This window comes from Thamnophis elegans, chromosome 6 (genome assembly GCF_009769535.1).
Source record: "Thamnophis elegans isolate rThaEle1 chromosome 6, rThaEle1.pri, whole genome shotgun sequence".
Classification (NCBI taxonomy): Eukaryota; Metazoa; Chordata; class Lepidosauria; order Squamata; family Colubridae; genus Thamnophis; species Thamnophis elegans.
In genome coordinates, this window is record NC_045546.1 from 44,701,720 (window position 1) to 44,717,459 (window position 15,740).

Here is a 15,740-nt window from a genome sequence, read left to right on the forward strand (position 1 = left end):
TAAGTAAAATGTTCTTTCACAGCTGTTTTATTCAGTAGGCAATTATTAGATAAAACATACCCTAAAATCATGTATGAATCTAGTAATAATCTCCAAACCTAGAGAGTGAAATAGGAGAGTTGAAATAGAAGAGCCTAATTTGGGGAAATTGGCCTAGGATTCCATAACATTAAATCATTCTAATAGCATTCTTCTTATATCCTCCAGCATCATCTAATGACACTGACTTCTCTTCATACCTGAGTTGACTTAAAGTTTTCCTTATCTGGGCCAGTTTTAAAGAAACATTTCTTTCTTCTGATGCTTTTTTGTTTGACCAAAGATGCAATTTACTGTGTTTCATTGGCCACATGGCTGGTGATATGGCCAGAGCTGGTAGCATCCCAGTTCCTACTGGGCACCAGGGCTGCTGGAGAGCCACTTAAATATCTCCATTTGCTGGGTACCACTTCCTTGGCCATTTTACTTTAGGCTGCAGGAAAAGCCACTTGACTTTTGCAAATGCACTACTCTGTATAGTCTTAACTGAGAGAGAGATCTTGGAGTCCTAATGGGCTTAAATATAAACCAATAGTGTGCTGTAGTTGCTTAAAAAAAGCCAACACAGTCCTAGGCTGCATTAACAGAGGAATAGAATCAAGAACACATGAAGTGTTAGTACCACTTTATAACACCTAGGTAAGACCACACTTGGAATACTGCATTCAGCTTTGGTCGCTCTGATATAAAAAAGATGTTGAGATCTAGGAAGAGTGCAGATAAGAGCAACAAAGGTGACTGCAGTATAAACATACAAAGAATGGTTGCAGGAATTGGGTATATCTAATTTAATAAAAAGAACTAGGGTTGATATGATAGTAGTACTCCAATATCCAAGGGGCTGCAAAAAAAAAAAAAAAAAAAAAGGACAAGGTCAATCTATTTTCCAAATCACCTGAAGACAGGACAAGAATCAAGGAGAGAAGCAGTCTAGAACTAGAAGAAATGTCCTGATAGAACAATTAACCAGTGGAATGACTTGCCTCCAGAAATTGTGGAAGTTTTTAAAGAGAGATTGGACAACCATTTGTCTGAAATGGTACAAGGTTTTCTGCTTGAGCAAAGGGTTGGACTAGAAAACCTCCAAGGTCCCTTCCAATTCTGTTATGCTGTTCTGTGTAATGACTAACCAGTCATTATTGATGTACTTGTCTAATCTTCAGAGAGTTTTTAGTAAAGATACAATTAGCCCTGTTTCAAAAGTGTACTAGTCCTGCGCTTCATAGAAGTTCAACTTAAAGTGGATAAATTAGTCAAGATGATCAATTTTGGGTTGCTAGCTCACCACTGGATTACAGGTTTTTAACTGGATTTACCGATAGCAGTATTACATCTTTTTTTGTTAAAAAACCTGTTTTTATTATATTACTCCCTATAATAATTTGCACATGAATGCTAGGAATGACTTCACCAGGCAAGTCTGCTAGAGCTACCTTATACTTTTATTTATTTAGTAGATTCATTTATCAAATTTAGATATAGCCCATCTCACTTTCAAAATGACTCTTTATTCTAAAATATAAAAAGCATATAAAATGCAATACATTGATAAAAAGAGAAAGATAAAAAGAAGAGTAAGTTAAAGGAATGGGAAGGGGCTTCAAAGCACTAATCATCACAAAGGTTGCCTACTACTTTGTAAGACCCATGAGAATTGGGAGAGACAGGTCTTCAAAGTCTTTGAAAAGGCCAGGAAAGTGGGGATCTGCCTCACATTTTGAAAAAGGATACTCCAGAGGACAGGGACAGTGGCAGAGAAAGCTCTCTTCCTGTACCCTGACAGTTAAATTCATTAACTGATGGGATCCGTAGTCAATTTTCATGGCAGTCTTCATAGTCTGTCTTTCTCTCACCATCACATGGTTCACTTAATAACCATGCCACTTACCAATTTTACCAGAAACAACTGCAGTTACTATATAATTACAACCTGTTATTTTTGATGGAGATACTTAATATATGTTAAAGAATAGCATTATTCCTTTCCTCCTGCTCCCAAACCAATCGTTCTCAATTGTGCTGGTAAAGTTTATTTGTAATATGGAGAATATTGGGTACGTACTCCCACAAAATTGTAACCATGGATAGACAGAATCAGTACAGAGAGCCAATTTCTCCTGCTCTGTCTGTACCTACTTAGAACAAATGTCACCAGCAATTTATAGGAACTTCTGAAAGTTAATGAAGCCAACTAGTTATAATATTCATTTCCCTTAAAATGCCTTGGGTAAATGAGTTACAGAAGAGATAAAAGGGAGAATTTGAGTCCTTCACATTATCTTATTTGTCACTTCTTTCCTATTGTGTGATATTGGTGCTTTCAGTGTGCGATTCTAATTAATGCATAATAGAGGGTATACGTGAATAACTAATATACTAAAACAGAAGAATACATTCAAGGTTTCTAGCTTGTTCATACTGCCTTTTTACACTTTTTTCCTTTGTTGAAGTTTTTTTCCCCTATTTTCCATTTTTTCCTCAGAAGTATTTTTTTCCTTCCTTCCTCCAAATCAGTTAAGAATTAAAATGTGTGTGTGTGTGAATGGGAAGAGGGGGATATATACGAAAAATACAACAGAACATCTTAGGAATAAAGTTGCAATGTTATGTTCATGCAGTCATATATTGAGAGTATTAAATAAAATTTCTTTAATTTCTTTTGAAATGTGGAAGTTTATTTTCCCCAGTAGATATACAATACACACTTAACATTACGATTAACCAACTTTATGCCTATTAAACTTTGCTTCACTCACACATGAAACACATTAAGAGGTCATCTTCTTTGTGTGTATGTGACTGAAAAAACTGTTGTAACTGAATCATTTTATATAAAAAAATTAGAAAACAGTTTAAAGAGCTGCCACCACATTCTTTTTCTTTAGACACATTATGAATAAGAAATATTTTCAATTATAAAAAAGTTTCCTTCAATTATAAAAAAGAAAAAAGGCAAATCACACATTTTAAAAAATAGGTTCTGTGATTATTTGAAGTACACTACATAATGAGAAATAGGGAAAGAAAGAAGATAAAATAATAGCATCTGTTAAACATTAAATCTTTTTAAAGCATCCTAAGAATGATGTAAATAAAATTCTATAATAGTGAAGATAGACTGATATTATAGCACTACATATTTTTAACTGATTGTTTTTTATTGATACAAAATTGGAACTAAAAAAAATCAAGACATTTAACTAAGAGTGTGGGATGGCTACTTTTGTTCACATTGTATTGTGAAGAAAAATTGGCCAATAAGGTGTTCCACCAAAGCTCAACATGTTTTTAAAAACCAATTAAAATACTTAAGAAGATCATACTATATAAAACTCAAGGTTAAACAGTGAGCTATCAAATATAACAATATCAAATATTGTTATATTCCTTTAAATTTATGTTGCATCTTGAAAACTTGTGATATATCACATTATCTTGAATAGATTTCTGAAGGCTCTATCGTTTACATATTGCACATAGGATAAGCCATTAAGTCTGCTTTTTTAACAGTACTTGGAAATGTATGGTTGAAGCCACTTTTGTAGCTTACACAATTTAGCAAGAGGAATATTTGAGCATATTCAGTACTGTTAGCATGCTACATAATAAGATTGGCATCAAAGTGCATGATAATAGCCATGGAATTATTAACTTCAAATAGGACAGAAAGGATAAATACTAGTGTTAATACCATGGATCTAAGTATTGAAATGGCTACAATTCTACTGTAATATGTAAATGAAATTTAAATCCAATCCATGATAATTTAAGTGTGAATGTTGGACATTTATTTAAATTCTGATTTATATTTCTTTTGGAATAGGATTTCAAATGTATAGTGCCAGAACTGTCCAAAATACAAAAACTGTCTTGTAAACAGTTATGCACCAATGTGCATACTGAATTTCTACAAATTGGATTTTCCTGTAATTTCAATACATACCTACTTTTTCCTAGATGTTAGTTGCGGTCACTCTGTGAATTAAAAGAAGTTACACAAGTTTTCTGTTATAAAACTGCATGTTGCAACAAGAATCAAGGCAAATACATTCTGATTGTAACTTGAAGGCTGTTTAAGTCATAGAAATCTCTCAAGTTGAGGTTAAGGGGAAAAAACCTTGTTGGCAATGTGACTTTCTCACAAGAAAACTCATGAGATTTGGTGCCTAAGTACTAACATATAGGGGTTCACAGATAATATTGGCAAAGACTACTTGACATTTGAATACATGGGTTATGTCAAATCTTGTAAAAGACTTTTGGTAGCTACATGTTTTGTGCAATGGGCTTGTGTCCCATATCCTAGCTATTAGTACACCAGTACATCACAAGTCCAGTATTTCACAGTAAGAAAGGAATGTATAAGAATTAAGGTGATGTATGATACGAATTCAATATCCTTTGTCACTTTTAAATGATTGGTGCTGTGAAGTCTTTAATTGAAAAGTCCCTGCCTACAGGTACATAAAAATTGCTCCAAACCAGACATAGCTGTATCATGATTTTTGGTAGGCTATGAGTAGAATGAGTTATTTTCTTCTTCAAAGCAGCTTTTTGTATCATCACTATATGAAACTATATGAAGATTTTTTTGTATCCATTCTACTTATACTAGCATATATATATTCAATTTTAATATACAGAATTCAGGATAGAAAAATGTTTTTTTTTTTTTACATTTATGAATGTTCTATGTCTGGCCAATATTTCAATTATTGAGCATTTTACATATTTCCATGCCTTCTGAATCAATGCATCTTTCTTTGTTTATGGTTTGCCAATATTCTGAACTAAATTAAAATAAAAGAAATAATAATTGCAATATTGATTTACCATTTATACTAAAAATATTTTAGTTTATCACATTCTTCAAGTAATGTATGAAAAAGAATGCATATTTCTAATCAAGAAGTGTTTTGTTTAACAATAATATAATAATCAAGGCAAAGTATAAACAATAGGAACTAACTGCATATATGAATGTTTGTAATAGTGATATGAATGAATAAGGTAAGCTTTTTGATGTAAACTTCAAATAAATATTTAATGCATTGGAATACATGTATAATATTTCTAACAAAGATGTGAAAAACTGGCAAGTAGCTGGAGAAAGTCATGAAAATTAATGATGACAGGATGCTTTTGTTAATGTCCACTTACAGCAAGTTTGGTTTATTTAAAAAGTGTATAAACATGCATTGTTTTGTAAGAAGAGGCTTGAAATTTAGTCATCAAAAATAGGTCAAAGATGTCTTCTTTTCTTTGTTGAAACCAGTTTCCTGTAATGTAGTGAATTGGTAAAAAGAAACACCTTGATTTAAAACTGAGCATGAATATGCCATATCTTTCTTTTCAATTACTGTAACCCAAGATTTAAATACAAATGAATTGGGTTTAAATGTCTTACAGTTTCAGATAATAATACAGCAAAACTATGTGTTAGTTGCATAAGAAAAATTAGATCATGGATTTCAAGTGACATAGCTCTACATCTTCATCTTTACTGCACGTATTGAAAAGATGAATACTGTAGATTTTTGGAAGCAGCTTGGATATCTCAATGATAATTGCATCTTTTAAGTCTTGCTAAGTATTTCTCTACCTTCATATGGTTCATACTGGATCTCTAACTTCAGATGGAAGAGCAAATCAATTATAATACTCTTTTCTAAAATAAAAAGTAGTATAAAACAGCTTTAGTGAAACATCTTAACTTCTTTCCTTTGTAGTGAGTGCAACTGTACTGAATAAATGAAAAACTGATACTAAGAAGATAGGAGGCTTTCATGTTCTAATCTGATCTTGAAACTGATACTTCCATCATTTGACCTTTTTCTTTTAATGATAAAAGCAACATTGCTTGCTATTTCAGATGGTATTCCATTCCTGATGTCCCAATCAACGCTTGCTAACATCAGTTTTGCCAGTCATCTTCCTAATTCTACACCCAAATGGCAAACCACCTAACATAGTTCATTACATCCAGCATTATCCAACATAGCTTACAGTACATAGACTCCTTTCACATTCAATCTTCTTCTTCTTCATGACACGAGGCATAAACGTTTTGTGCTTATCACCAACAAAAATTGCAGTGCAAACTTCAAACATAAAATGTTACACAATTAAAAGTTATTATATGGCACCACAGCCTATTAATTCACATATAGTACAACAGACCAAGAAGGACAGACAATAATATAAACATAGCTAAATGAAGGTGAGTTTGCATAGCAATGCAAGAAAAAGAAATTATGTACAAGGGAAATTTATTTCATCCTGCAGGGTGATTTTTTCCTGGTATATATGCTTAATAAGAAAGAGTTAAAAGTGAAAGGTGTAAAAGAAGAACATGATTGAGTATCTGGGATATGTGTGGCTGTGTTTCTTTACATTGCATTTACAGTTCCTTTAATAGTAAGTACATAAATAAAGAAAATGTTCATTGCACTGTTTAGTGTCATCACTTCCATGAGTTGAAACTTGATGGCCTTGAAAGCAGCTGGAGACGTTTCTTTTCAACTACTCTGTTAAACAAAAAAACAAGAACGAGATAATGTTTTAAGACACTTTAAAGATTTATGCATTTGTTTTATGATTTAATCATATATAGATCAAAAATATAGATTAAAATAACATTTTAAACTTAATGCATGTGAATTAAAAATATTACAATATTTTGATACTTGAAATTAATATTGGGAGAAGTAATTGTAATTTAATAAGAGTAAAAACTTTGGACAATCTAACACCTCTGCATATTTCTTAATATTTCAAATTTCTGGAAAAAAGAGGCATGGAAGTAGAGCAAAACTATTATTAAAATAGATTTTTAACTGAGGAAAATAAATTGGCCTAATTTGTATAATAATAATTGAATAATTATGACCCAATTGTAACTGAAATTTACATGTAATATGCATCCGAGCTATATTACTTCACATTTCCAGTGTTTATACAGTTCAAAGTTTTATAATCAGAGAGAAAATATCCTATAAGAGAGCAACTGTGATCATATCCCCAAAATATTACGGTTCTTATATGTAGGACTGAAATAGACATTTTTTTACATCGTCATTCATGATTTTCAAAAAGTTCATTCAGTTGAATCATTTACGGACAAATAAAGTACCCCTATTATTATCAGTATTTTGTGTTTTTTCTTTCAGGCTGTATACATTTTCTCTACACATAAATTAGGAAAATGCAATTATGTCTAGACTGTTCTCTATTGCACAAAACTATAAGTGCATTTCCCATTTGCACATTTGAAAGCTTTTATGTTTATTAATTTATATATCCTATATAAATATTCTATTTTGATAAAAATAAGGGAGAGAGCAAATTAAAGGGAGCAAATTCCTCCCATATCTTTAGTTTTTTTTGTGTGTGTGTAACCCTTTACCATGGAATATAAATTATATGCTGTAAGCAGTAGTTTTCTACTGTTGATAAAAGTTTACTGTTCAGAAATGTTAAATACTTAGAGAAAATGATTAAAGTGTTTTCTTCTTCCTTCCTAGATGACCATCTTCTCTGTCATGCATATTATATATTTAAAATGTAATATGTAAGAAAATGAGGAGAATAATTACTTTTTATATTAATATTAAATTATATTAAATTTATATTAAACATAGCAAAACCATATGGAATTAAAAAAGATTTAGAAGAAAGAAAATAAGTGTATCAATTAAGCTATCAGTATATTTTTGTGTGTTTTATTTTATTTTCAATAATTTTAACTAATGAAAAAAAGGCCTGGAAGATTGAATCTAAGAATCTAAACAATTATGTTATATAGAGGGAGCTTCCTGTACTAAAAGTCACAACATTAGTGGAAGCTGTTATTTTCCTTGGTTATCTGTTATAAATTTATAGAAAGTTAACTTGTATTGTCTGCTTGTATTTTTGGCTTTTCATTTTTCCTACATACTGGTTTGTTTCTTGATTATATAACAACAAGGCTATAATATAGTTTTATGAAACACTGTGCCCTACAAACCCAAGAAAACTAAACAAGAACTGACCGAGAAATATGGTACATTACTATTTATACTAACATTCAGATAGAAAATAATGTGTATAAATTAAATTCATAATATTGTGATTTACATTATTAAACATGTAAAACATGTTTCATATTATAGATTGATATGTTGCTAACGATAGTTTTCCCATGACTATCCACTAACACAGAAGAGTAAATGTTTTCCTTCTATTCTAATTTTAAACATTTTATTTGCTTGATTGCAAAATAATCTTACATAATTCATCAGAAAACTGTCCTTGACTGTTTAATCCAATATATCCTACATCAATGAGGTCGCTCATGTTGCGCTGATGACCTCCTTTCATGACATCTACTTTTTTGGGTCCAGTTGATCCTTTAGAAGATGCTGTACCTGAAGAGCTGTGACCACCTGGGGATGGGAAGCTAGGCTTGCTATATGGCACCAATGTCTCTTCTGAAAACACAAGGAGAAGAATTTGGATACAGTGTGATTCACACATACAAATTTTGAAATTGGCTTGTATATTAGGAATCAATAGACTCACCTATGCATATGAAATCTTACATTCAGTTTCAAAAAATTGAGAAAGTACTAGGTTTTTGGAATTGGAAATGTATATACATATAATCATTCAAAACAGCTAAATGTACAAATGAATTTAATAGACTTGCCTGATACTTTAAAATAACTAAATCTGTGGAAGGAGAAAAATATGCATCCCTTTTGCTAAAATAAAACTGTTTAGTGTATTAGTTAAGGCACTGGCCTAGAAATATGAGTGGCATGCATTCTAGACTTGCTTAGGTTCAAAGCCAGCTGGGTCACCTTGGACTATTTGCTCTCCAGCAGATATAACCCTCTTCTGAAAAAACTCTTGCCAAGGAAATATCAAGGATTAGTTCAGGCAGAATAAGAGTTACATTTTTTGCTCAAAGGAACACCAGTAATATATTCATACTAAAATTAAACTGCTCATAATGAAAACAAAACATGCTGCCTTAAATAAATAGAAAAATGCACAATTTGGAGAGATAATAGTTGATTACTGAGTAACTATTGTTGCTCAGTGTACAAAAATGCTTTTTTTCACCTGCGAGAATTATGATTAAAAATAACTAAGATAAAAATTAACTAAGATAAAAAACTGTACAATCAGCATATTTTTAATACCTTACTTGGTATTATTTCCAAAGATATTTTAGTACTTGGTAAATTATTTGATTGACATATACAAAAACTAAAATGTTACCAATAAACATTCCTTTGCTTTAATATTGAGTTCTGTTAGAAGATCACAGTCAATGTTTCTTAACATATGTCTATAGAATCTGTTACAATTTAAAAATAAACCCCAGGCTTCTGGTGAGGAAAAGTGAACCAATGTCCAACATTTTTCTTTGCTTTGCAGAGTGCAGGAAACATTACAGCCTAAAAAGCTGCTGCATGTTAGATCTAGATTCCTGAAATTCTCTTTGGAAAGTGTTGTGAATAACCATTCGTATTTTGGAGACCTGTTTTTATGAGTAGATGTCAGGGACTGATGTTTTGCAGCCGATTGCAGTCAGCTGGGACACATGGGTTCCACTGTGCTCTGAGCTATAAATGCAGCCTTTCCTGGTCTTAAGGTTCGACCAATGTCATATTTTTAATCACTTCAGACTTTTATTTTATTTTATTGTTCCTTTAAGATTAAAAATCTTTGGAACAGCAAATTTACAGTCACTTTGTGAATCTCTCTTTAATCTATTTAAAAGAAAGAAAATCATGTGTTTTTCAGCTTTATAAAATCTTTATTTTGTGTGTGTGCGGGTGTGTGGTGAGGGTTATAGTTTAAAAGAACTATTTGCTTCTTGGGTTTAAGAAATGCATGCTTTTTGATTCTTATACTGGAATCAAAAGCAGATATTAATGAGAAATTAACTAAAGACAGAAGCAATCTGGAATTAAGGAGAAACTTCCTAACACCGAGGACAATTAAGCAGTGGAATAGCTTGCCTTCAAGAATCGTTGGTGCTCTTTCACTGGAGATTTTTAAGAAGAGACTAGACAGTCACTATCTAAAACAGTATAGGTTCTCTGCTTGACCAGGACTTTATCCATGGAGTGGCTAAAGATGACAAAATTTCCAAGAGAAGAAATAAAATAAAAACTGCTAGAGAAAAGTTCCCTAAGGATGGGCTCCAGCATTATCTTGAATGAATATTATATTTTGATATAATTCTTAATTTTTGTAATATTTGTTAATTTGGATTACAGTTTGATTACTAAGGGAAGATAAAGGGTATTTGATTAAATGGAAAGGAGTACTATATAATTATGTTTCTTGGGTTTTCTTTCTTTCTTACTAGACCCCTGCTGATTAATAAGGAACGTTGAAGATGTAGAGATGAATTTACAGAAATAAAATGAGTTGTAGGATGAAAATGCATTTGGTTGTATTTTAAGAGACAATGATAAGTTGTTAATGATGAATATACTTGCTAGGGATGAAGGTGGGAAATTTCTTTTCTTACTACTTCTTTCTTGGTAGTGATTCTTTTTTCTAAACTTAAATATTTCTGTTTCTTTTGCAATCTATTTTTGCCTCTAAGTTCTTATATTAGATTTATATATTTAATACAATACTTAATAAACTTATTGGAGAAAACATATCACCTAGAAATAAAATTCCACTAAGATTAATACATTTAAATTCCATTGATTCCAGTAGAAAACAAACAAAATGGTGGGTAAAGCAATATTTAAATATTTAGTTCATAGTTCATAATGAAATCTGTTCTGAATTATCGAATTATATATGAATCAATGTTTGTAATGAACATGAGATATTTAGTGGACTAAGCATAGAAAAATTCTAGATCAGTGGCCTTAAAAAGCACAACAAATATATGCTTTAAATATAATTGTTTCAGATAATAAATAAATTGCTTCAGGTACATTAGAATAATGGCCATTATTAATTCCTAAAAGAAGCATGCAACCAGAATGTAGCAGTTAGATGCATTCAATACTTCACCATTGCAAGAACAAATAACAATGGATGTCAAATGCCAATTGACATCCTTTATTGCTACGTAAGCCTTGACCTTCACCATTTGTAAGCAAATTAATTAGTACATTATAACGGGTTTAGGGAATTGCCTAAGCTGCCCTGAGATGTACAATTACACACCTGATCCAAAGGCTTGCTTTTTGCTGGCCTTGAAGTTCTATGGAGGTTAGCCAATCCTGGGTTTGCCGTTGCCACTCTAGTGAAGTTCTAGCTTGCCGATCCAAAGAACTCTTTGTTTCATCTATGTTGGTTGTATGCTGTCGCTCTAAAGAGCTTCCTTTTCTTTCTGTTGAACCCCCACGTTGGCCAGTACCTATCTGTTGCCTTATTCCCTGACCAGGAGGTGGGTCTGGTGGTGGTGGAAGATCTAAAAAAATGTAAATAATTTTATAAAATTCACTGAAATATTTTAACTATATAACAAAAAATGAAGGGCTTTATTAATATTGTCTATTAAAATTATTAAGCTTTATATATATTTACTGCTTTTAGTCAGGTGATGTATTTTATCAGAAAAACAATTTTAGTTGGCCGAGATAATCTATATTTCTTATACACATTTGCAAAACCTATAAAAGCACCTAGTTAGTGTTAGCTGAGTTGATAAAACTAAGCAAACTGGATGTTTGCTTCTGATCTCCAAGAAATCTCAGGACTGCAGGACAATCCCTCTCCCGCAAAAAGAAAAAAAAAAACCCAGAAAAAAACTAGTGGAGGACACATCCCTAATTGTTGCCAAACTATCTACACATTCAGGAGGACCCAATATCCCAGAGGAGCCTTTTTCTTTTTTTTTAAAACAAAAACAAATAAACCTGTAAAATGGAACTTTTATAGTAATGTTTTCAGTTAAGGCAATCTCTGTGGTCAGTGTAGTATTTGGACATTCTTTGAAAAAAATAATTCTCCCCTTTCGGCTTCCCTTCGGTCTCTCTTTATTCTATCAAACACATCAACCAAGCAATAAATGGAGCTGTGGGAGGTTTAAGTGGGATAGTTAGAATTCCTCACTTCATGAACTTTTAAGTTAATTTTTTAAAAATTTAGAATGTAGCCTTTAGTAATAGCAATAGCACTAGACTTTATATGCCGCTTCATAGTGCTTTACAGCCCTCTATAAGCGGTTTACAGAGTCAGCATATTGCCCCCAACAACAATCTGGGTCCACATTTTACTGACCTTGGATGGATGGAAGGCTGAGTTAACCTTGAATCGAACTGCCTAACAACTAGCAGCAGGTCAGCAGAAATAGCTTGCAGTACTGCATTCTAACCACTGCACCACCATGGCTTTTAGCCCTTGAAACAACCATTGTTGTTTTCTCATGAAGAACATTTCCATTATATAGCCTGTCTACTAAAAATAGTTTATAGTATTATTAAGAAAAATATGCACTAATCACCACAATCTGTTTAAAACATCTTCATTAACGTATATAATGACAAAATGACAATGAGCATGTGTTAGAAATGCTGGTTAGTCGAACAAAGGAGCTTGACTTTCAGCAACCAGTTCTTTCTGATATAATATTGGACAAAGCCAGAATTATACCTATTTGCTCGAAGATATAGGCCTCTACCATTATATGGATCAAGACAAATAAAAACTGTTGAAACTTTTTTCTTATAGATATGAATGATATAATGAAAATTGATTATAAAAGCAATCATATTAAGTTTAGTCAATAATTTAATATTGAAAGGATTAGGCTAATTTGTTGAGATGCAGAGAAGTGTATCTGTGTATGTGAGGCTTTGCAAGTTTTAGCTGCACCCAAGGTTATAAAGCAACGTTGTAGAGTGCTGGTAATTATGCACCAAATACCTCTTGGATTTCTTACAAAAGCATGCAAGCCTTAATGTAAAATACGTATAATAAGTGGCCAAAGTCTCTTTCATATACATATACAATTATAGTACATGGCTTTTTTAAAAAGGCAAGTGCCTTTCAAAATCTGAGAATATGATATACTCTCTAAATGTATAGAATTAAAGAGGATATTGAGCTTTCATTGACCAAGTAAGCTTTATAGGGGCAGATCTGAAACACAGAGACATATTGACTGTATTTGTGTGACAGAAAGAACACAATATAAAAGAAACAGTTGACTTAAAACTTAGCTTTTCAATGGCCTTAAGTTTTAAATGTATACATGAATAAATAACAGTTCTACCTAAAGCCTGGATATTGTTCCGAAGTTTGCAATAGAACAATTTTTACATACCAAGCCCAATCTTAATTTGTTATTTTCTGATATAGAACAGAGTTGAAAACATACAATTAGATGACTAATTGTATTTTAATAAACATTGTAACAAAAACAATCAATTTATTTTCACATGCCACTGAAATAGTTTTAAACAGGGAACTTACCATCTGCCATGCCTTCTCTACGATGAGGCAAGGATGGCTGTTTTTTGGTAGGGTTAGGCCTAGGCCTTTGACTCTGATTCTGGATTATGCTAGTATTGCTATCAGTAGAAAATGGGCTGGTTGGGTGAAGTTTCTGAGAAGCGAATGTGGTTTGCCTAAAATAAAAAAGAAAACATTCTTAAAATATTTTATTTACCATGTTGCTTTATAGGAAGAACTACCAGAAAGGTAACAAGGGCAGCATTTCATTTTCTGAGAAACTTTCAAACTTTTGCACTGCATCAGGCTAACGGCATAATGAACCATAAGTATTAATAATGCCAATAGCATGCTTGCCTACAATGCTCAAATTATTCAAAGGTATAAATAGCAGAGAACAAGCAAGATTATTTGGAAGAAAACAGCATCATTCCAGTAGAACAGAAAAGAAATAATAGAAGTGGACGTACAAAAGGTCAAGCGCTGATTTATAAAATGGTTTGGAAAAAACCAATTGACATATATCTGGCTTGATTATAAAAAGCTATTTGATTCATTACCACAAAGTTGGATCATCAAAGTTTGGAAACAACTGGTATCAGTAAAAACTTTAGAATGTTTATAGAAAAAATAATGAAGCAGTCAAAGATATAATTTATTATTGGAAATGAAAAATATTGAGTTATCAACATTAGGAGAGGCATTTTTCAGGGCGATTCATTATCGTTTCTTATTTATCATTGCAATTATCCCATTTTCAGTGATTTTGAAGACAAAAAAATTGGCTATCAAAGAACAAATGCTAATCAAATTTCACATTTCCTTTATGTGGATGATCTGAAGCTTTATGAAAAATCAGTAATTGAAATCTAGTCATTGACAAATACCATAAGAATTTTTAGCACAGATATAGCAAGGGAAATAGAAAACAGACAAAAATGAATTGTGGAAACAACATCAAAGCCATCAATACCTGGATCATACCTATAATATGATATATTGTTGAAATTATTAACTGGACATAAACTGATTATTATTCATTATGCATTATGTCTCTGTATTAATATTGATAATTATAGGCAGGCACACAATAGGGAATTAACACTGAAAGCAATGCATTTTGCTAGCAGCCATGAACATGCTATGCAAACAGTCTGGTGTATTCCTCACTGTGTGCCTGCTTATTCCTTTGTAATCCCTTCCTCTCCAATCACTCTGAACTGCAAGGTTGTGGAGCAAAACAACGGATCATGCACAGGACAAAGCATCCTGACGGTAATGGTGATCAGCCAATGATTTCAATGTTTTTTTAGCACCCTCATAACTTCAAATGGTTTGCTGAACAGTAAGTCAGTAAATGAGAAGTTACTATATTAAATATGATCCGAGGTGGCGCAGTGGTTAGGGTGCAGTACTGAAGGCCACTTCAGCTGACTGTTATCTGCAGTTCAGCAGTTCAAATCTCACCGGCTCAAGGTTGACTCAGCCTTCCATCCTTCCGAGGTGGGTGAAATGAGGACCCAGACTGTGGGGGCAATATGCTGACTCTGTAAACCGCTTAGAGAGGGCTGAAAGCCCTATGAAGCGGTATATAAGTCTAACTGCTAACTGCTATTGCTATTGATCCAGGTTCCCCTTTTCAATTTTGCAATCTCATGGGACTTGGGAATCATATATATTTAGTGCCTGTCCCTGTGGTCTGAAATATTCTTTCCTGATATATGATAAAGACCAACTTTGTTTCTCTACAAAAACTGTTAAGATCTCTTCCATCCCTCCCCCGTTTTCCATTCAAGTCCAATTGAGTGGGATCCCTTTTTGGTTTTTAACATTTTAAGTTTGTTGATATATGATTTTTTAATGTGTTTTTGCTTTTTTATGTTCATTGTTTATGCTGTACCCCCTTCCTCCTTATAATTCACTGCATCTCCCGCAGCCACTTCTGAATGTTATTTTGTTGTTATGGACTTAAAAATACTTCCATCCTCTTTTGCTTAGGCAATGTTTCATGAATATTGTGCAAAAACCATCTTCCTGGTTCTGTGTAAAATCATTTAGAACAGCTTACATTCCAAGGTATGGACAACTCTGATCTTGCTTCACTTTTTATAAGGCTTTGAAACATTTGTTTGATTTATTACCACCATGACTCGACCTGGGTTATGTGCTACTTTCCTGTTTTTCTTTGTTGGTTCTTTTGTTCTATGTTTTTAATCCTAGGTTAACCACCCAAAGTTGTCATTTGCAGATTGGGTGACCATATAAATCATTTAAATAATAAA

General features: G+C 32.4%; 1 protein-coding gene across 1 annotated transcript in view; it reads right to left on the reverse strand.

Annotated features, from left to right (window-relative positions):
- Positions 1-4,958: 4,958 nt before the first annotated feature.
- The window catches only part of ROBO2 (roundabout guidance receptor 2), a 372,890-nt gene continuing 362,108 nt past the window's right edge, over positions 4,959-15,740 (reverse strand). Inside the window, 5 exon segments of the mRNA XM_032220136.1 lie at positions 4,959-6,566; positions 8,307-8,507; positions 11,227-11,258; positions 11,260-11,473; positions 13,480-13,632. Coding sequence (XP_032076027.1) covers positions 6,565-6,566; positions 8,307-8,507; positions 11,227-11,258; positions 11,260-11,473; positions 13,480-13,632 — 602 coding nt within the window. The 3' untranslated portion in view covers positions 4,959-6,564.